We start from the raw sequence: 20,977 nt of genomic DNA, 5'->3' as shown, positions 1-20,977 counted from the left end.
CATTGAAAGAGCAAATGGCACATACATAGCAAAACTCAGTCTAACTTTGAGTGCGTTCAAACTCATGCAAGTGCGACAGCATTCGATTTACCTCTCATGTGACTTCTCGCGCTTACTCGAGTCTGGCCCAAGTAACCGACTTGCCGAGCCGGTTACTTGGGTAAGTATCCCATAAGGCCAAACATGGCTGCCAACGTCACGTCCGGCGGGCGCCTCATTGAGCCCGTATCCAAAGCGGGCTTCCAGAGCTACAGCTACATCTATTGCCAGCGCGTCCCCGCGTATTTTTAATGGGCCTGGCCCTAGACCTAGCTCTAGAGATGTGATGCAGCCTGTGTCATGTCAAAGTCCAACTTTCCAGCCCTTGCACGAAAACTTTACCCAAAACCGTTTGTTTATTTAGCTCCACTGCGCATGTCTGTCATCACGCGAGGAGCCAGGCGCGAGTATAAAGCTGGGGGAAGTAATCAAACGCACTCAACATAAGTGCGACAGACTTTAAAAAGACTCTTATAAACCAGCCCGGGCACGCTATGAATTCCATCATGAAGGTCCCTTTCAATAGAAAAAGAATTGTGCTAGCTATTGGTCAGATAATCAGCTAAGAGGCAGTTGCTATGTATAATAGCATGCACAGTTGTTTCTCCACTGCTATTTAAGAGGTTCCTAAGGCCCTAGCTTACGCCTCCCTTTATTGGTCAATTTACCAGAACCCACCGTACCACGAAATAAGGGCCTCGTTGATGGGTCACTGATAAATGATGACATGATTAACTACTTAGCGTTTTTGAAACCAACAACAGAGAAAACCCAACCATTGAAAGTGCAATTTTAGTGAAAACTGATCCACCCATTCACTGTGGATTTTTATTGTGAGTTTTCAAACATGATAATCTCCAAGGCTTTTTGGTCCACTTGTAATGTCATATAATATGTAAGAGGGTGGAAATATTCATCACAACCAGCCATGTTTGTGTTCAGATTTGACCCATGAAATGTTTAATTCCCTGGTCCCTTAAAGCCAGAGTCCATCATTTGCAGCTATCCAAAAGTGACTGGCGTAATTATTGATGAAAAAGATACTTGGTTGAAAGATAGTAAGGAGACTAAACTCCCTGTAAAATAACTCCTTCTGGCAAGCTGTTAATTTGAAGAAATCAACGAAAGAAGGCCTTTCCAACGGTGCGTCCTAAGAAGCACCGTTGGAAATTTCCGATAGTAGTTCCTTTTTTTATTCAGCGAAGCGCGCAAGCGGTGACACGACGCACACGCGCACCCGGTTGATATCGCGTAGCTGCAATCGGCTCAGTGAGAAAGTGTCTAGGACGCTGAATTCAGGCCCAATTCAAAACATGATTCAGCAACTTTTGATTTGAAATCGCGATCTTAGAATGTTGTTTTTCTCGAAATATATAGCTGAAGCTGAGCTGAAACTTCATCGGGTTAGTTGTTCAGCACCCTTCTTTAGATTTTGAGCACTTTTGTTGCTTCAAACGAACAAAATGCACAAATTACAAATGATGGACTATACCTTTAATTGAAAGCTTACTGATTAAACACACAATATGTTGTTGATGGCATGTAACGTATACAAGTGTGAGTGTGTCTGTGCAATATACATTTATGGTAGTATGTACGGTCATGCATGAGTCTGAAACATGAGTCTGGGAACAATCAGAAAGGGGGGAGGGGCACATTATTCCAAGAAAGTTAACCACAAAAAATGAGCAAAACATGGAAAACACAATCTAGTTATTTCTAACATTATAAAGGCGGAGTAATATAAAACAAAATTACATTTCTAACATTTGATTGCAGATACCCCTTTAAAACAGTATAAAATAGACGTATAAAATACGGACTGAGCATTTGCAAAGGTAATATTTGACAATTTCCTCACCCCATCCTATGCAGTAGTAGACCTTGGCCATTTGTTTCTCACTGCCATATACGGTGACAATAAGGCGGTACAGATGAATGCCCTCCACTAGCATCCAACAAAACACAGCCAGGTACAGATAATGCTGTAACACTGCAACTATTTTGCATGGTATCTACAGTAACAGCATAACAACAAGAGGAAAGAAATTCATGTATCATACACTTTAGATTTTGTAACTTTCCTTTCAAGATCTAGCACAATGAATAAGCCTAAATGTTGGACAACATGCCAATGGCTCTTGAAGCAAGCTCTCAATAACTGTCTATCTTCATCAGATAGTCAGGATATGAACAAAGCTGTGCCCAGTTCAGTTTTTGATGTTGATGCCAACATTTCTTGTTTATTAATGTATGTACAGTGTAGAGTTTGTCTTGAATGACATTTGTTTACAGAACAATTCTTGATCTGCATAAACATGACAAATTGATACCTCCTGAAATATGGGTGGTTTAAAGGTGTTGACATTAGAACTGTGAGTATAACATGAGAACGATGCTTATTAGGATTGTTTTGCCCGCCAACTGCCCATGTAGTTGATATATGGTCTAAAAGAATGAAGTCAGACGTTACAAGTGCTCTGAACAAAGCTGTTTCCAGTTCAGGTTTTTTTTTCAAACTAACTGTGGCATCATTGGTTAAAATGTTTGGTTCAGAATGCACGGTGTAAGTAAAAATGTAGCAATCAAAATACTTTATTTTTATTTGTTGCACTTAGTTGGCATCACAGGTCATGGTTGCTCGAATACAAACACGCAAAATAATCTATCCTGCTAGACATAAAGTAGCAATATATTTGGTCCAAGTATTTGTATGGTTTGGATACATATTCATCATTGTATAAATGGAGAATGCTGAGTATATATGAAAGCAAACTATGGCTGAAGACCTGTGTTGATGATATAACTTTTTTCTCACCAGTTCATTGGTCAGGTACAAACCAATCATAAATGTCACCATGGCAACCAGGAGAGCTCCCATCAGATTGCGGTGAATAAGAATACGCTCAGTATCCAAGGTGTTGTGCCTGTAGGGAACCATTCATGAATTGACATGTGAAACGTTAAAATATAGAAATCATGTATTTGGATACTGAAGTTGTAGTCTCTTTTAATTCTAAATAAACTCTACACTCTACACCAGTACAGGAGTCAACCCCACTGGTGACTGGGAAATAATTCAACACTCTATAAATCAGCAAGCTTTACCGGATTTGTTATGTTATGCAACTTGAAACAGGTCCTTCAATGTTTTGAAACATTTGCCTGAAGGAACATTATAGAAGCAAAATTAGTTGAAGCATGGTAATATCATACAGTACACAAGACACCAGGAATATTGACTGAATATGAATGATTTGGATCACATTCAGATTGGAAAGAAGCTTGAGTGCAGAGTCTGCAGACACCGACCATCACATGAGGACCAGTTCACTCATACCTGACGAATTGTAATCAAAGTATTCTGTTTTTTATCTTATCCACACTGGTTTCATATATTCTTTCAATGATATCAGGAATAAAAAAAAACATATCTTTTCTGTTTCATTGTCAACTTTCTGTCTTCTTCTGACTTTTTTAGGAGTTAGAAATGTTTGGAAAGATTTGGTGTGTTTTCTGAACTTTCAGGGACTTACATATTATTTTCAACATGTAGTGAATTTGTTTTAATGTAATAAAAAAATTGTATGCAAATTCTGGACCCTTTTTTTGTGTGTAGCAGGTACTTGCAACCCTGACTGTACTTTACTTCCTTTAATGGGAGAGCCCATTATTACTGCATGCCGCATAGTTTAATCATGGTGCTATCAGGCCCGCATTAAGTGTTTTGTTAGTCCAGATTCTGGACGTTTTTGTTTTGTTTTGGGGTGTTTTTTTTGTCACAGACCCAGTAGGGCACCCTCTCCACAAACACACGCCTGGAGAAAAAACTGTTTTCGGGTGTGAGAGTCTGCTGTATGTATGCGCGTGCAGTGGCTCGGGTCGGGCGCATGTGGGGGCGCACGCTCGATTGATCGCACGAGAACAGTCCAGGCAGTGGACTAGTGTTTTGTAGGCCCTAGGCACCATTGTACAAAGCGCTGTGCAAATCAAGCCAGGCCAAACTGGTATAGGTCCTAGCTCTCCCTAAAAGGCTGTCGGCACCAAGGGCGTCAATCACTTCTCAAAAAAAAATCACCTGCATGATCGTGCCCATGACAAAATGATGGCCCTGGCTAGAACATAACACTGCTGATCTGGGCAAATAAAGTGTATCAGTTCACCAGTTAAGTCAAGAATTGAACTGTGCTGTCATTTCCTTATTGAAGAATTACTGTATTTTTTCATTGAGATTGCTATAGAGACTGTGGTTGGACAAATGCAGCCTTGATGGTGGTAATAGTAATCACCCTGGATTGGACATTTGGGAGACATCCCCATAGATTTGTGCACAACTTTTTCAAACTTAAATGTGCCATAACCCATCGTGCGAAGATATTATGATAACATGTCTCCTTAATGGTACCTTTACACGTATTATTATTATTATAGTAATAATAATGACCTATATGTCCACCTGTCTGCAACACTCGGACACAGAGAAGTAGTCAGCGTGGGTGAAGAGGGTAATTTGCACAGTAACATACGACAGTGTGCATGATCATCAGATCTGAAAAGCGCCCCCATTGAAAGATGGTACCAGAGCCCCCCCCCCCCCCCCCCCCCCCCCCCACTTTTTGATTTTACGGAGGCCAAGCGTCTGGATAAAAAAAATATGTCTACATTTTCAGCATTGATTCGCTGATTTTAAAGAATGAAATGGGCCTGCCCCCCCCCCCCCAGTAAATTAAAAGACTCTTTGTTAACCAATGTCAATTCTGCTAAAAACAAAATTGCAGGCCCATCATGGTGACATTCATGGTGACATTCATTCACCAATAGTCCCACAACAAACCCTCCTCTCAAGAGGTGCATACCTATGTTACCCAATACCGATGTTCCCCGAAATCCTTACCATATATCCCTAGCCCTAACCCTAACCCTAACCCTAAGGATTTCGGGGAACATCGGTATTGGGGAACATAGGTATTGGGGAACATCGGGTACATCCCCCTCTCAAGGGCGGACCCAGGACCCAATTATTGTAATATTAAAACTACATGTAAAAGATATGTGTAGCTGATAATGTGCAAGGGAGATATTCAACGATGTAATTTACTTCCGGAAACTGTAACAATTTTCAGGGGGGGGGGGCAATTGCCCACTTTACCATGAACCCCCTTCTCCCCTCGATAAAAACAAACTGTCTTACATTTTGGAAAACGCAATGAACGTGCAGGCTGTGTCTTATTTTAACTTTCTATTAAGGCATTTAGTTGAGTACAGTCTGTGGTTTCCATTGTGAGTACATTTTTTTGCATAATAAAGAAGTATTTTTGGCCCAACTCAAGCTTGCTAGATGTATATTCCTTCACTAATTCACACAAATAAATATCACAAAATACACTTACTTAAAGAAAATGAAGAATGCAAGAGCCATGAGCAGAGCCATTATGGATATGATGCAACCAATTATGGTCAGGACATCCAGAATCTTGTTGGACACGTTGGACACAGTGTCAGTTGGCTGTATGCAATCAAGAAAAAAAAAGGAGTAATCTTTTTACCAATGATGGACTGAAAATTTAGAAAGGAACTACAACATATATAAGAAACTGAACTCTTCTGAGAATCTGATTTCACATTTTATTTATACTTTGAAAGAGTCACGGGCAAACAATGTCCTGCGGTGAACTCTATGCAACTGAACTGTGACAAGGCATTTTAAGGCACTAGTAAATCACCTATTATCAAAACTGACTTGGAATGGGGTACGTAGACATTCAAAGAAATTATGTAAACCTTTCAGTATAGGCTGTAACAAATTCTATATTGATTAGTTTATAAACCAGTAAACATGCCTATTCAAATATGTGGCATATCATTTGCTAGAAGCGAAAGAGTTGAAAATGTATACTGGCCATTTTCCTTCAAATTGAAAAACAATCTGCAATCTGGCAGGGGAAAAACATGTTCCCACCCTTAATACTTTGATAATTAATCAAAAGTTGTACACAAACTATATACATGTAACATATGCATGCCCAAAACCACAAAACATTTCGACCCTATGCACAGATTTGTCTGGGATCACAAATATATGGAACAGTGGTGCACCCCGGAATTGTCATTTGTAGGGGCTCAAAAGTGTTTTTTCAAACAGCCATGCCTCGGCGGAGGAAGAAGTGGGGAATGGATCTACCTTTAAGCTGGGGGTGCTACTCAGGTATATGTACTTTTAACTCCCTTTCTAACAGTTTTATGCAAATGTTTAATTTAAAATGTTTGATTTCACCAACTGATGCTGCACATCATTTTGGCGTCATGTAGGCCCTACATATACTAGCTTAAGGCCTCTTTTCTTTTTGTTAATCCTTTTTTACCCACCCCTTTTTGTTTTAGTTTTGGTATTGGGGGGCCAGGGGCTCAAGTCCCCCGAGCCACACACCACCCCTGCCCATTGAGTGCCCGATACATGTGTCTGTTGGCATGGAAAACAAATATGAAATAATTTAATAAATGAAAGTGAAAGATTCAGTAAATTAACATTTATGGGTGTTTGTGTGGTGACAGCTCAATTGTTCAAAGGTTCGATTGCCTGAAAGTTGGTTAGTCCAAGGGTTCATTAGTCCAAAGGTTCGATAATCTGAAGGGCTAATTAATTAAAAAGAAGCATAAGGTACAATAATCTGAAGGTTTGATAGTCCGAATAGACGATTAAGTTCAATAGTCTGAATCGACTATAAGGTGCATACAGTCCGAATTAACAGCATTGAACATTATTGTAAATTTGGACTATTGAACCCAGTGTGGTTTCAGATTAATCATGGAGCTACAAGGATTAATGAACCTTAGGACTATTGAACCTTGTTTTCGTTTCTGACTATTGAACCTTCGGACTATTGCATTAAATACTCAGATTAACAAACCTGATTTCATTTTTGGACTAATGGGCAATTTATATGTTCCAATTATCGAACCATCGGATCAATAAACCTTTAGATTGTCTAGCTTCAGACTTTCGGGCAAACCCCGTCTGTGTGACATAAAAGCTTGCGAAAGGCATTTCAGAAGTTGCAAAAGTGCACAGAGTGTGGCAGATTAACTCTTAAGTTTAAGTTCAGGTTTGGTTTGGCAGGGTTCAGTCTGTGCATAAATGGGGTGAAGAAGATTGTGGGGTGAACTTTGTTACATAAAACGTGTATTTACAAATACATTTTGCAGTGTTGTAGTCGAGACCGGATAGTCCGAGACCGAGACCAAGACCGAGACCTGAAGTTGCGAGACCGAGACCGAGACCGAGACCAGCCCCTTCAAGGCGGACCGAGACCGAGACCGAGACCGAGACCGAGACCGAGACCGCGGATAATAAATAACAATAATCTAAATAAACAACAAGACACTAATTACAGCTGAACAGTCTGTCCTTGAGATGTTGATGTTCATGGGGATGTGAAGGAAGTGGTTGAAAGTTAGGAATCACTTGTACCTGCTTAATTGTGTCATGCGAGTGCTCTTCGTGTTTGCTTCATGCCATAAATTACAACATGGCAACAGAATTTGTTATTGTCACAATCAATTAAAAAAATTGGAAACAACCTAATTTAAAGAAGGGGAAAACCTTATTTGATGAACTCCATATATGTTTGCCACTTTAAAAAAATTTTTTTTTTTTAAATTGTTTAACTACTATAAAGTGTAAATCTGATGAAGAAACTCTAACTTAGGAGTACGACAATTTGTACTAGTTTTTGCAAAACTTGAACATGTTGAAACTTGACAAAAGTAAAAAGTTAAAGGTGGATGTTTCATCTGTTATAGGAACTTGGACCCTAAACTCCATAGCCACCCCTTGGTTTCAGCAATGACCACTAACGGATATTTAAATGCAACTTTAATTTTACATTGGACCTCCTTGTAAACCCGATTCGAAAAAAATTTGGAGCAAGAAAATATTGATTTATTTTTTAAAATTTCAGTCATGGAATATAGATTTGTACATGTAGACCAACAAATTGAGAGATGGTAGCCAGATATGGATTGGTCTGCCCCCCCCCATCCCTCTTTGTGATTCTCCTTCCAACCCTGCATGTTTGTGTGTCCCCTACATGTTTGTTTCTTGTTCCTCTGTCATTTACCTCTGAAGAAGGCCTGGCTAAGGCTGAAATGTAATGCCACTTTATATTTGTTTAATGTCAATAACGTTACATATACTATAGAAGATTGATGAACCATATTTGCCTGATCTATCTTCTGTTTATCTGCCCGCCGTCATCATCGTCATTAGCCTAATTGAGAATATGGCCGACACAATAGAAGGGCGCTGTCACAAACTGAATGTGGTGGGCGAGATGTACTTTTAGGATTCATGGCTCAGTGCGCACGCCTCTCTGTGTTTTGTACCGTGCCATCGTATCGCCCGCATCAGCTACTTTGCTGGGCAATTTACTTGAATATTTTAGTGATAAACAAGTACGACATATTGCCAATATATTAATAGTTTATTGTGATGGCCGTAAACAGCATATAGCGATTAATGGAACACAGTTCTTTTCGACTCATGCAAATGCAATTGACATTTAGGAAGGAGACAAGGCAGGCAATTAGACTTTATTTTTGTGTGACTATGGCAGTAGCTCAATTTGTGTTTATCACAGATGAAAAGATGAATACATGGCGAGTCAAAAAGAAAGTGACAGTATGATAAAAAAATATATGGCATGCTCCATTTCGTAAAAAATATAATTGGGATAAAGAACATGTCAGTATTGAGTAGTAACTGTGAACATTTCACGTAATTTGCATACTCTATTCCCAAGTCGTGTCTATTTTAATAAAGAGATCACAAAATTCAGCTGTCCACCACTAATACCAATTTAACAGTCTACGAATTGATAAATATCTATTAATAAATATAATGGAAAAAAAACAACGTTTTTCCGCCTCCACTAATAAAGGAAAAATTCTAGGGAAAAAGAGTTGAATTGTTCCCATATTCAAAATACAAAATCTGACGGTAAAAATAATGTTTCAGTCTTGATTCATAAGATTTAAATCTCAGTTGTATTTGGAATCAATGAGGATGGCTATAAAGTGCTTGTTTCAACAGATCATCCCACAATAAAAACGAGAAATAAGAAGAGGAGCAATGGTTATTGGACTATGCCTCACTCACTAGAAAGTGGAGAGAGACATGTCCATTAGCATCACACTGCTGTCACATTTGCCCTCAACTGATTCTTTACTTAACCCTAAAAGGGCCGGGGGCGGAATCCGCCCCCCTCACTTTTTGGCTGGTCTCGACTCGAGACAAGCCAAAATATCGAGACCAAAGGGGACCGAGACCGAGACCAAGACCGAGACCACAGCTCCCGAGACCGAGACCGAGACCGAGACCGGCAAAAAGTGGTCTCGAGACCACCCCGAGACCGAGACCGGTCTCGAGACCTACAACGCTGACATTTTGAGGTGCAGCAGGTTTGCTTCCGTTAAAACTTGTTTTGAAGTACTTGTGCACCACAGATTTATCATTACCAAATAGTTGTGCATAGCTGGTGTAGTGCGTCTAGTAAAAGTTTGTGATGTATATTTAGTGCACATCATCTTTTAAAATAAATATTCTATGGAGTTCATTAAAAGTGTGTGCATGGGCATTGTTGTCACTACAAGGCCCTCTGAACAAAAGAAGTTCACATGATGCAGGAGCATAAGACATTATATGGACTTTTAGGTCCTCATCACAATCTCACAGGCATTTTTGGATTAGGACTACGGTATGTGTTGCAAAATGAAGTAGAACATTCACAAAAACACTGTCAAAAATGCAATTTCAAGGAGTGTTTACATAGCAAGTATATTTGGGACAATCCCAACTACAGTTGGGACCACTGCTACAGTTTATGGAGCGCCAAAAGTCAACAACTGCATTTCCCCATTATAATCTGCTAGCAGGATTTTAGGTTTTTAGAAATAGCAACACCAGTTTTAACAAAACCTCCAGTTTCTGCTAGCAGAAATTTGGATTTTAGTTTGACAACATCTCAGCACGTCAAAAATGGACAATTAAAAATCTAAAAATTTTAATAGCAAAAATTATGATGCTCCAAAAGCGAAAACCCCCTTTCCCAATTCCTACTTGCAGAAATTTAGATTTAGATTTAGACTTTCTTCATGCCAAAACTAAAAATCCATGATTTCTGTTTACAAATATTCAGATTGAATTTTTGTAGCAACCAAAATCTCTGATTGTTTGCTAGCAGAAATTTGTTTGTGAACCAAAAGTGAACTTAGGTGCAACTTTTTGGCAGATGTAACACCGCAACCCCTCCGTATAAAATTGAACAGTCTACCTTTGTAGCATACTAATCGCTATAGTTTCTGACTCAGCTTTACATGTATGTCACTATGAGCATCTTGATATTCTGTTGTGACTGGCCATTTCCTGAAATCTTAAGCACAACATTATGATAAAGGTTGCCTGAACAATTTCAAATATGTGTAGCAGAGTTGTAATGAGTCACTGATTTTTGTGACTCGAGTCGAGTCGAGTCATTTTAAAGAAGTGACTCGAGTCGAGTCGAGTCATTTTAAAGAAGTGACTGGAGTCGAGTCGAGTCATTAGGTCGAAAGGTCGAGTCAAGTCGAGTCAAATATTTAGCTCGAGTCAATTCGAGTCACGAATATTTGAACACTATATACCAAAATTTATAAAAGGAGGCCATAAGTTTAGCCAGCGTTCGAATCCAAGAGCTTTATAAGAAATCGCCTAAAGCCAATGATGAAACAGCGAAAAATCTATTATAAGATGGAATTTTGCGTCGGGGTGATATAAATCAAATTAGGTTTGCCCTTCTTGCGTTTATACGTCGGTGAAGGGCAAACTAATTTGATTTATATCACCCTGATGCAAAATTCCATCTTATAATAGTTTATGCCGTACAAGCTGCTATGTACATCAGATTCGAACCAGCCAACCGATCCCGTTAGCTCGGTGGTCGAGTGGTAAGACATCTGCACTAGAAAGCAGGAGGTCGTGGGTTCGAGTCCCACCCGAGTGATTTTTTCCAACTTTCACTCGGGAGGTAACACACTGAGTAAACAGTGTTTATACGTCGGTGAAGGGCAAACCTAATTTGATGAAGCGAAAAATCTGGTTCCTGCAGTGGATAGTATTTTGTGCGTTCTAGAACCATGAGGTGGGAGTCTGTGACACGTTGTATATTTATACATGACTAATTCGCAAAGCGAAGTGAGCATAAATTTTGCACCGTAAGTCATTGCAAATACTTTTCGCAAAGTTGTGCTTTTATTTTTGGGACTCGAGTCTTATTAGCCTTCGCTTGAGTCGAGTCGAGTCTTCTGATGAAGGACTCGAGTCGAGTCGAGTCATTTGCTCGCAGTGACTCAAGTCGAGTCGAGTCATTTACCCTTAGGGACTCGAGTCGAGTCGAGTCACCAAAAATTGTGACTCGAGTCGGACTCGAGTCGATTCATTGACTCGAGTCATAACAACTCTGATGTGTAGTCTTATAACTCTTTAATGAAGTGCCACGTGCATTTCGCAACATCCCCATGAACAAAATAATGTGCACTTGAACTTTTTGTTTCCTTTTGTTGGGTTAAATATTTTTAATTGTAGCATTTTGGACAGCTGCGGACCTACAACATTCGCCTTAAAAAGAGAGGTGGTCGGGTGACCTCCAGCAAATCATTGATATTTGTTAAACAAATATTATGTTCTATAATTGTCCCTAGATGTTGTCCAAAATGTTTGGGTTCTGTCACATTTTTTAAGCCCAAGGGTTGCTCACAAGCATTGTTACCATTGGCACACTGAATGGACAGGAACTTTAAGCCATTCGCGTGTATGGCCTGAAGTAGGGGTGCCCCACTCGTGTATGTCGGGGAGGTGTCACTTAAATTTTACCCTAGGGGTGGGAATTTGGTTGTATCAAAAAAGTGACAATCTCCACATCTTGGGTGGGTCAGCCCGAACCAGCTGAACCAGCTTTCTCTGATCGAAATCATCCACACTTTTCAGGGGTTAGGTGCACTGAGAACGTGACAACGTGAACAGCCCAAACACTTATTTCAAACTGAGGGTTGCGGTGTTACATCTGGCAAAAAGGTTTGATCACTTTCGGTTCACGACCAAATTCCTGCCAGAAAAAAAGAGATTAAAGTTCAACCCGAATATTTACTAACAAAAATTATGGATACTTGGGTCACCATTTTTGGGAAGTCAAGAAAAGACATCAAAGTAAAACCTACATTTCTGCTTTAATACAGAAAATTTATTTATTTAAAAACTGGTGTTGCTATTTCTAAAAACCTTAAATTGTACTAGCAGAAAATGGGAAAATGCGGTGGTCCACTTTTAGCACTCCAGAATAATATGGCTATACATGTCCACACAAACAAAGCAGAATTAGAGTAAAAAAGATTGGAACATATTTTTTTAGAAAGCAGAATGTATTTTTGAAAATCGAACGTTTTTTAAAATCAAATGCGTTTTAAAAACAGAACATGTTTTGAAACATCCAACGTGCATTTTTACCACCTGAATGCATTGTTCAATTCAAATCAATGCTGTAGTACGGAATACCTAACACTGCTGCCTCATGTATTTCACCTCTTGTATGGGAGCAAGGCTTTATCGCTGTTCTGGAGCGGAGACTATTTGTGTATACTTTGGCAAAAACCAAGCCGAACATGGCCAAAAAAGATCAAATGCTTTTTCAGATCAGAATTTTTTTCAATTCGGATGCATTTTAAATTCAGATGACTGAGAAAAAAAACGGGCGGATGTTTCATGTCACAAAAAATGCATTTGATGCATAAAGATATTTTAGGTTTGTAAAATTTCATTCGATTTCGGGAAATGCATTCGAATCGTAAAGACGTTTAGGTTTGTCAAATTTTGTTTGGTTTTGAAATGCATTCAAATGGCAAAGATGTTCGGTCTGTAAAATTTCATTTGGTTTTGGAAAATGTATTGGATTGATAAAATACACGTTCGATCGCATTAGATTTAAAAACATGTTCGACTTTCAAAAAAATACATTCCATTTTTTCAAAATATATGTTCCAATCTTCTTTACTCTAATTCTGCTTCATATATACAGGGTATGTAACACAAGTCTAAGTGTGTGCAAGTAATTCAGCGGTAAGCCATCTTTGTCAGTATGACTTTTACGCAACATACTGCTGTGTTGATTAAACAAATTTTCCTCAACCAAGTTCAAAGGAAATTTAACCACGAGCTTGAGAGCCATTCATCTCAATAAAGCTCTGATATTTGCCAAGCAGCTAATGTACTATCTATATGACTAAATTAGACTTTGCTGACAGCCTCGGGACCCATAAATATGCTGATGGCTATATACATATATACATGTATGGTTAACTTCTGAATGGCTGACTTCTGAATTATGGTGACAACTATTTGAACATGGTAAAAACATCAGTTTTTGCCACTTTTTAACTGATGTTTTCACTTAAAACAACTACTTAAAAGTAGCTGTACCATGTGAAATCTATACCTATGACATAGATGGCAAACCACACCTTGAGATGAGACATATTTGTGAATAGAATTTAAGCAGGAATATACAGGATATTAGTGGAGCTGCTGCAGTGTTCTGACTTTCAAAGAATCACCTTGGAGGTTGATTGGTTGAAAACCTGTTTGATTTCCACAACAGTTGAATTAATCACCAAAGTCCTTATAGACGGGCTAGTTATTAGGACTTCCTAAATCGGAAAAAAAAGCATTCATGATACATATATTTTGTAAAAACAAGAAAGTAAAAGATTTTATTAATACTTTCACTTTTAATCATTTTGTTAAGATGGCCTGTGGAGAGAAGAAGTGGTGTCATTTGTTAATTAAATAATAATAACAAAATTGCAATGCTTATAACATTTTGCATCATATCAACAATCTTAGCACTTTACAATTACTCCCCCATTCATCAGGCCATGGGACCACGTGGCAGCCGATATCAGCACTCAATTGGTCCTCGACCCTCACAGGTACCCATTCATACTCCTGGCTGGAGAGAGGCAATTGTAGTTAAGTGTCTTGCCCAAGGGCACAAACCATGGGCGTCGCCAGGATTTTTTTCTGGAGGGGGCAAACATATTTTTCCCCAAAATTGTTGTATTTCTCAACATATTCTCGATTTATCAGTGTTAGAGGGGGGCAGGGACATTTTGCCCCACCCCCAACCCATTAAATTTACACCACTATGACCTCAACCCCCCCCCCCCCCTCGCGACGCCCATGGCACAAACACCATGTTCCTCGCAGGGTTCAAACCCACGCACCATCATACATGAGTCAAACGCCATACATCATACATGAGTCAAAGTATTTCTCAGCAAAACCATTTTATGTGTAAATACAAATCATTATCATTAAAACATATGCTCTAGGTCTCTAGTGCTTCCTGGTCAAGCTATTAAGAAACTTACTACTGAATCAGCGATGACTCAAATGAACATCCCATGTACAAAGACTTCACTCAAGTACCATCCCATGTACATGAACATCCCACGTACAAAGACTTCACTCAAGTACCATCCCATGTACATGAACATCCCACGTACAAAGACTTCACTCAAGTACCATCCCATGCACATGAACATCCCACGTACAAAGACTTCACTCAAGTACCATCCCATGTACATGAACATCCCACGTACAAAGACTTCACTCAAGTACCATCCCATGTACATGAACATCCCACGTACAAAGACTTCACTCAAGTACCATCCCATGTACATGAACATCCCACGTACAAAGACTTCACTCAAGTACCATCCCATGTACATGAACATCCCACGTACAAAGACTTCACTCAAGTACCATCCCATGTACATGAACATCCCACGTACAAAGACTTCACTCAAGTACCATCCCATGTACATGAACATCCCACGTACAAAGACTTCACTCAAGTACCATCCCATGTACATGAACATCCCACGTACAAAGACTTCACTCAAGTACCATCCCATGTACATGAACATCCCACGTACAAAGACTTCACTCAAGTACCATCCCATGTACATGAACATCCCACGTACAAAGACTTCACTCAAGTACCATCCCATGTACATGAACATCCCACGTACAAAGACTTCACTCAAGTACCATCCCATGTACATGAACATCCCACGTACAAAGACTTCACTCAAGTACCATCCCATGTACATGAACATCCCACGTACAAAGACTTCACTCAAGTACCATCCCATGTACATGAACATCCCACGTACAAAGACTTCACTCAAGTACCATCCCATGTACATGAACATCCCACGTACAAAGACTTCACTCAAGTACCATCCCATGCACATGAACATCCCACGTACAAAGACTTCACTCAAGTACCATCCCATGTACATGAACATCCCACGTACAAAGACTTCACTCAAGTACCATCCCATGTACATGAACATCCCACGTACAAAGACTTCACTCAAATACCATCCCATGTACATGAACATCCCACGTACAAAGACTTCACTCAAGTACCATCCCATGTACATGAACATCCCATGTACAAAGACTTCACTCAAGTACCATCCCATGTACATGAACATCCCACGTACAAAGACTTCACTCAAGTACCATCCCATGTACATGAACATCCCACGTACAAAGACTTCACTCAAGTACCATCCCATGTACATGAACATCCCACGTACAAAGACTTCACTCAAGTACCATCCCATGTACATGAACATCCCACGTACAAAGACTTCACTCAAGTACCATCCCATGTACATGAACATCCCACGTACAAAGACTTCACTCAAACCATCCCATGTACATGAACATCCCACGTACAAAGACTTCACTCAAGTACCATCCCATGTACATGAACATCCCACGTACAAAGACTTCACTCAAGTACCATCCCATGTACATGAACATCCCATGTACAAAGACTTCACTCAAGTACCATCCCATGTACATGAACATCCCACGTACAAAGACTTCACTCAAGTACCATCCCATGTACATGAACATCCCATGTACAAAGACTTCACTCAAGTACCATCACACCTGCCATCACACCTGCCTTTCCAGAGTCAACTCATAGTTGACCCAAGAAGACTTTGGTTTCAACAGTTGACTGAAGTGACATCTGAACTCAACAGCCTCTGAAGTCCTTCCATACAACTACAGTTGTCTATCTGTTGATGTCTTTTTCAAATGTCTCACTTCTCATGTACTTCATTTAAATTTGATCAACCAAAAACACACCCTTTCTGATATGATAATCTTGTCAATATGCATGGTGCCATACTACACTCAACCAAAACAGAAAGTCCCCCCCCCCCTCTGATACTTTTTTATCTAACTCAAAAACTACTGAGCACCTCTCGCTCAAATAATGACTAATCAGTAGAGAAATTCCTTAGCAATCCAGCCATAGTCTTTATTTGGCAACTTGCAAATTGTGGTTCACACTCACCTGGCGTGTATACAAAAGTGCAACTTTTTTTTGGTACCATTTGTCATAAATTGCACAATTTTGTACACATTATCACTGTTTCGGGCCAAACAAAGAGTATGGCTGGATTGCTAAGGAATTTCTGTACTGATCAGTCATAATTTGAGTAAGATGTGCGCAGTAGTTTTTGAGTTAGACAAAAAAGTATTAAGAGGGAACTTTCTTTTTGGGTTGAGTGTATCATAGCCCTTTTTTGATTGGTACTGTAATTGGCAGGCATGCAACTGGAATTTTTGGGAAAAAAAACAAGGAAATTCCAAACCACACAAGACTTTGTACAGTATATTTTGTAATGCCATTCATGAGAAGTAAAAAACAAGGATATCAGCACATCCGAGGAAAACTTGCATACCAGGATCATTCTGTAAATTAAGGGTCCAAATTAAGACATTTGAACTTTGTAAATTGCTATTCATTAGAAATGACCTCAAAGTATTCTTTATTTGTTGTGAAGATGAGAAAGAATGCATTGAGAAGCCCATCCAGAATTTTGAAATTGTTAGTCATAACACGTACAGGAAAAAATTGCCCCTTAATTCATAGAATGACCCACTTTATAGATATTGCAGCTGAATGTGTGTGTACAGATTTATTATGCACTTGAATGAGTACACCAATATCATGAGCACCCAGGATCAGGACAGGGCTGCACACCATACCTTTGCTGGTTTATTCTCCAGTGGAACAATGCGCATCAAGATAGCGTAGTTGGTGGTATGATTGCAGTAGCATGTGACATAATCACCCTCAAATGCTTCAGCATAGGGATTGCCATCCTCTGTGATCCTGCTACAACCCCAGGTTGACCAACCTCCTGCAACATGACCCCTTGTACAGGGAGGGAAAATAGTCTCTATTAAAAAAAGTTTCATATCATTTCAATATCAATTGCTGAAGTACGAAGCATATCTCATATCTATATCTTATCAGATCGTGGAAGTCCTGGATGAAGGCCAATAACACTTATGAAACACAAACAGTAGCGTATCCAGCTTTGGATGTAAGGGGGGGGGGGCAACCACACATCCGCGCCGAAATGTAGACATGTTTTTTTCTCCGGACACTTGGCCTCCGTAAAATCAAAAAAAAGGGGGGGGGGGGGGTGTCTGGTACCCACCTCCCAAATGGGGTCGCTCTTCAAAAATGACCATTATTATGCATACTGCAAATTATATATCCATTTTCACGGTGCATTGTAATGTCGTTTTTGGGATTGATGTCTAAACTCTTTAACCATTTATTGAAATAATTGCTGAACAAAAACAATTGTGACAAACATCCGCCAGGGGGGACAGACTGCCCCCTCTGCCCCCCCCCCCCCCATTGATATGCCACTGAACACAAACCATCAAAAAGGTGTAGTTCTTGGTAAAAAAAAAAAAAGGTTTTTCAAAAGTTTTGGTCTCCTTGATGTCACAGATTTTTCAGAAAATGTAAAATAGGCAAATATCGGCTGAAATTCCATGCGAAGAAAAAAAGCTAATGCACCTTATATTAATAAAATAAAACAAATTAAATAACCTTATTTCAAAAACTTTTTTTTGTCCTGGATTCTTCTGCATTTTCATTAATAGTAACAGTAAGCCAGTTCGGAATCTCGATGAAGTAGTCCAGGTCAAAGGTCATTTGGGATAAAATTGCTGAAGTGTGTTGTACACGAACGCTCAATCTGCTCGTAATTAACACGCGAGGGCCGTGCGACTGTCTCCTTTTTTGTTCATGCGCCTTCCATGAGCATTCAATTATCCCAAATGACCTTTGACCTATGCAGTGGCGTAGCCACGGGGGGCGTGGGGGGGGCGACAGCCCCCCATGAAACCTTGTCGGCCCCCCCAGTCGCCCCCCCCCAACTGAGATTTTGAGTTTCTAAAAAAAATTTTCATTGATCTACATGACGCCCCCCCCCCCCCCCCATGAAATGTTCCAGCTTCCCAGCGCCCCCCACTGAAAAATTCCTGGCTACGCCTCTGGACCTATGACACACCAAATTGGCTTATTGCAAATAATCAACCCCTAATTATAGCAACTATAACAATATTGCAATATTCCTTTTGCCTCTCAAAAAGCCACTGATCAACTAAGACTTACTCTAAATGCACATTCCAGAACACACACACAGGAGCTCTAGACTCTGAAGAATTATGTTCCTAAAGGGAAAAAAATAAACACCATTCCAGATCAATGATAAATATGCAGAGCAGAAAATATTCCATAACAAATAAATGTGCTCAGAACCACTCAATGAGAATTATACATCACGCAATATTTCATTATTTAAGCCTGTTTTAAGGGATTGTTTTGGTGTTTTTTATGTGCTCAGCAACATTCAGTGATTAGCAGGTGAGTGACATTTGCCTAGTTTTGTACCATTTCAGAAATGGCTGGGAACATAGGAAGAGGCATATGAATGGACGGACTTAGAGGTAAGGCAAATATCAGCAGTCATGATAAACCTAACCTGACCAATGTTCATTTTGAATGAGCATGTTAAAGCCATGTACCAATTGCGAGGAATGTACATGTTGCCGAGCATGCACACATGACGAAAATGCTGACCAAGTTTCCTTCAATAACTGTGGCATATTACATTGTTACACCTCAGAGCATAACTATGCATAGTATAGCTATCTATGCTATAAAACATTAAATTCATTTTTGCTACCTTGCATGTTACTTCACCATAATTTTAAAACAGCACCAATTTTGAAGTTAGTTCACCAAGGTATTCAACTGCAGAGTCTTGATGTGAGAATAAAGCAACTGAGTATGCATAGAGAGCAGAATGACATTTAAATGCCTCCTTCTATAGCTGTGTTCTTTCAACATTGTCAACATTGAGGAGTTCCTAGGAAGAGTCCAAAAGATATATGAAGGCATGCTGGTGAGGTTCATTTCGGTTGTATGTTATTGTTTTTAGTCTTGTGCATTGATTTTCTAAGACCCTGTCACACATACTCACCGTAATTGGACCAAGTCTTCTGGAGAATGTTACTGGCACTACCAGCTGTCCTTCAGGTCCAAAGACTGTAGCAGATATGACATCAGCCACAATGAATTCCTCTGTGCCTTCCTGATTATAATTGATGAGATCTGTGATATTGGTGTAAGCTGCTCCAAACAAGGAGAACTTTATTTCAGAGTCTGTCAGAAAGTAAAGTGGAATTTGAAGAAATGTAATGAAATGGGTCAGTAAGATTACAATGAGTATATCTCATTTCCAAACTGTCAAAAAACAGAGCAAGCACAAATTCCACATTGGAAAAGGTTTCTAAAGTTGAAAGGTGGCTTTTTCTATGGGTGTATCAATTCATTAATGTGTATGATACTAGAATTCTGTGATACATCACCAAACAATTTGTTTGTGTCTGCTTTATTTGGCTGTGATTAAACTTGGCAAAGATTATTCGTGTAGCTTAAGTTAACATTTGTGGACAATGTTTCATACCATGAAAAGTCTATAATACAGGGTGGTTAAAAAAGCAATTTTCACCTACTTAATGCACTTATTTTAAATATTTGTTCACATAGTAGTAAAGTATAGGCCTTTAACCATGCATGGTGAAAAAAGCTTAGTAAAAGTGATATTATGCTAATTTGAATACAAGTCACCAAAATCAGTCTTGTCCACAGGTTATTCTATGTAAATTGGACGTTTTCGTAGTTCATAAAAATTAAAAAAACCTTCCCACCAAAATATATTTTGCCCTGGTAACTTTTATTGAAGCTGTCCAATTATTCATGTCAGTGTTAAGATCATCTTCTCAATGAGCTGTCGGCTTAAGTTCATTGCTCCATAACATGACCTAACATAACTATCAAATGCCATGCCCTTTCAAATAAAGCTCCGATAGCTGAGCTCCGTCAAGCGAAGGGAAGGTATACCTCCATGGACATACAGGTTTCGCACATGAAATGTTCAAATTAGCATAGCCCAATGACAAAATGTGCAAATGCAACGATTTTTTTTGGTCACATTTGCTTAAAGGCCAGTACTTTAATAGCTACTACTCGACAGTTAAAAATAATTTTTAAAAATAGGTGAAAATTACTGTCAAATGTGGGCGTCCTTTTTTTTTAACCACCCTGTATTAAGTGTTCCCTTATCCATACAACTTTTTTCAAAAGAGAAAACTTGATGAATATGCATGCAATGCATTACTGCTTACCATTAAATCCCACCTCAGTGAGGTCAACTCCCTTGATAGTTATCATATCTTCTTCTTCTCCAAAGGGCTTGAAAGTCCAATCTTTCTGGATGAATGCACCAAGAGTATTGGATTCCAGAGAACAACCTGCTCACAAAAAGTACACAAATAGTCTAAACTACATAGTCCACGACCATATGAACGTCAATGGTTGATGAATGAAATTTTGTAGTGTGTGACACTTAATTTTATTAAGAAAAATTCACCATTGTCAGAAGGTGATGTCTA

The 20,977-nt window shown here is 39.3% G+C and overlaps 1 protein-coding gene across 2 annotated transcripts in view; it reads right to left on the bottom strand.

Moving 5' to 3' along the window:
* The window catches only part of LOC119720608 (adhesion G protein-coupled receptor E3-like), a 49,030-nt gene that overhangs the window by 9,881 nt on the left and 18,172 nt on the right, over nucleotides 1-20,977 (bottom strand). Inside the window, exons 9-16 of one of the 2 annotated variants that reach the window (XM_038190343.1) lie at nucleotides 20,711-20,836; nucleotides 19,504-19,685; nucleotides 18,633-18,691; nucleotides 17,204-17,372; nucleotides 13,678-13,770; nucleotides 5,430-5,545; nucleotides 2,858-2,966; nucleotides 1,901-2,054 (exon numbers count right to left, since the gene is read on the bottom strand). In XM_038190343.1, the coding sequence (XP_038046271.1) occupies nucleotides 1,901-2,054; nucleotides 2,858-2,966; nucleotides 5,430-5,545; nucleotides 13,678-13,770; nucleotides 17,204-17,372; nucleotides 18,633-18,691; nucleotides 19,504-19,685; nucleotides 20,711-20,836 (1,008 nt within the window). The remainder of the gene's footprint in view (nucleotides 1-1,900; nucleotides 2,055-2,857; nucleotides 2,967-5,429; nucleotides 5,546-13,677; nucleotides 13,771-17,203; nucleotides 17,373-18,632; nucleotides 18,692-19,503; nucleotides 19,686-20,710; nucleotides 20,837-20,977) is intronic. The other variant, XM_038190344.1, reaches the window with a different exon arrangement.

The sequence above is a fragment of the Patiria miniata genome, unplaced genomic scaffold, assembly GCF_015706575.1.
Source record: "Patiria miniata isolate m_02_andy unplaced genomic scaffold, ASM1570657v1 HiC_scaffold_9, whole genome shotgun sequence".
Taxonomy (NCBI): Eukaryota; Metazoa; Echinodermata; class Asteroidea; order Valvatida; family Asterinidae; genus Patiria; species Patiria miniata.
The sequence above is the reverse complement of the archived record's forward strand: the minus strand, read 5'-3'. Positions and strand labels throughout refer to the sequence as shown.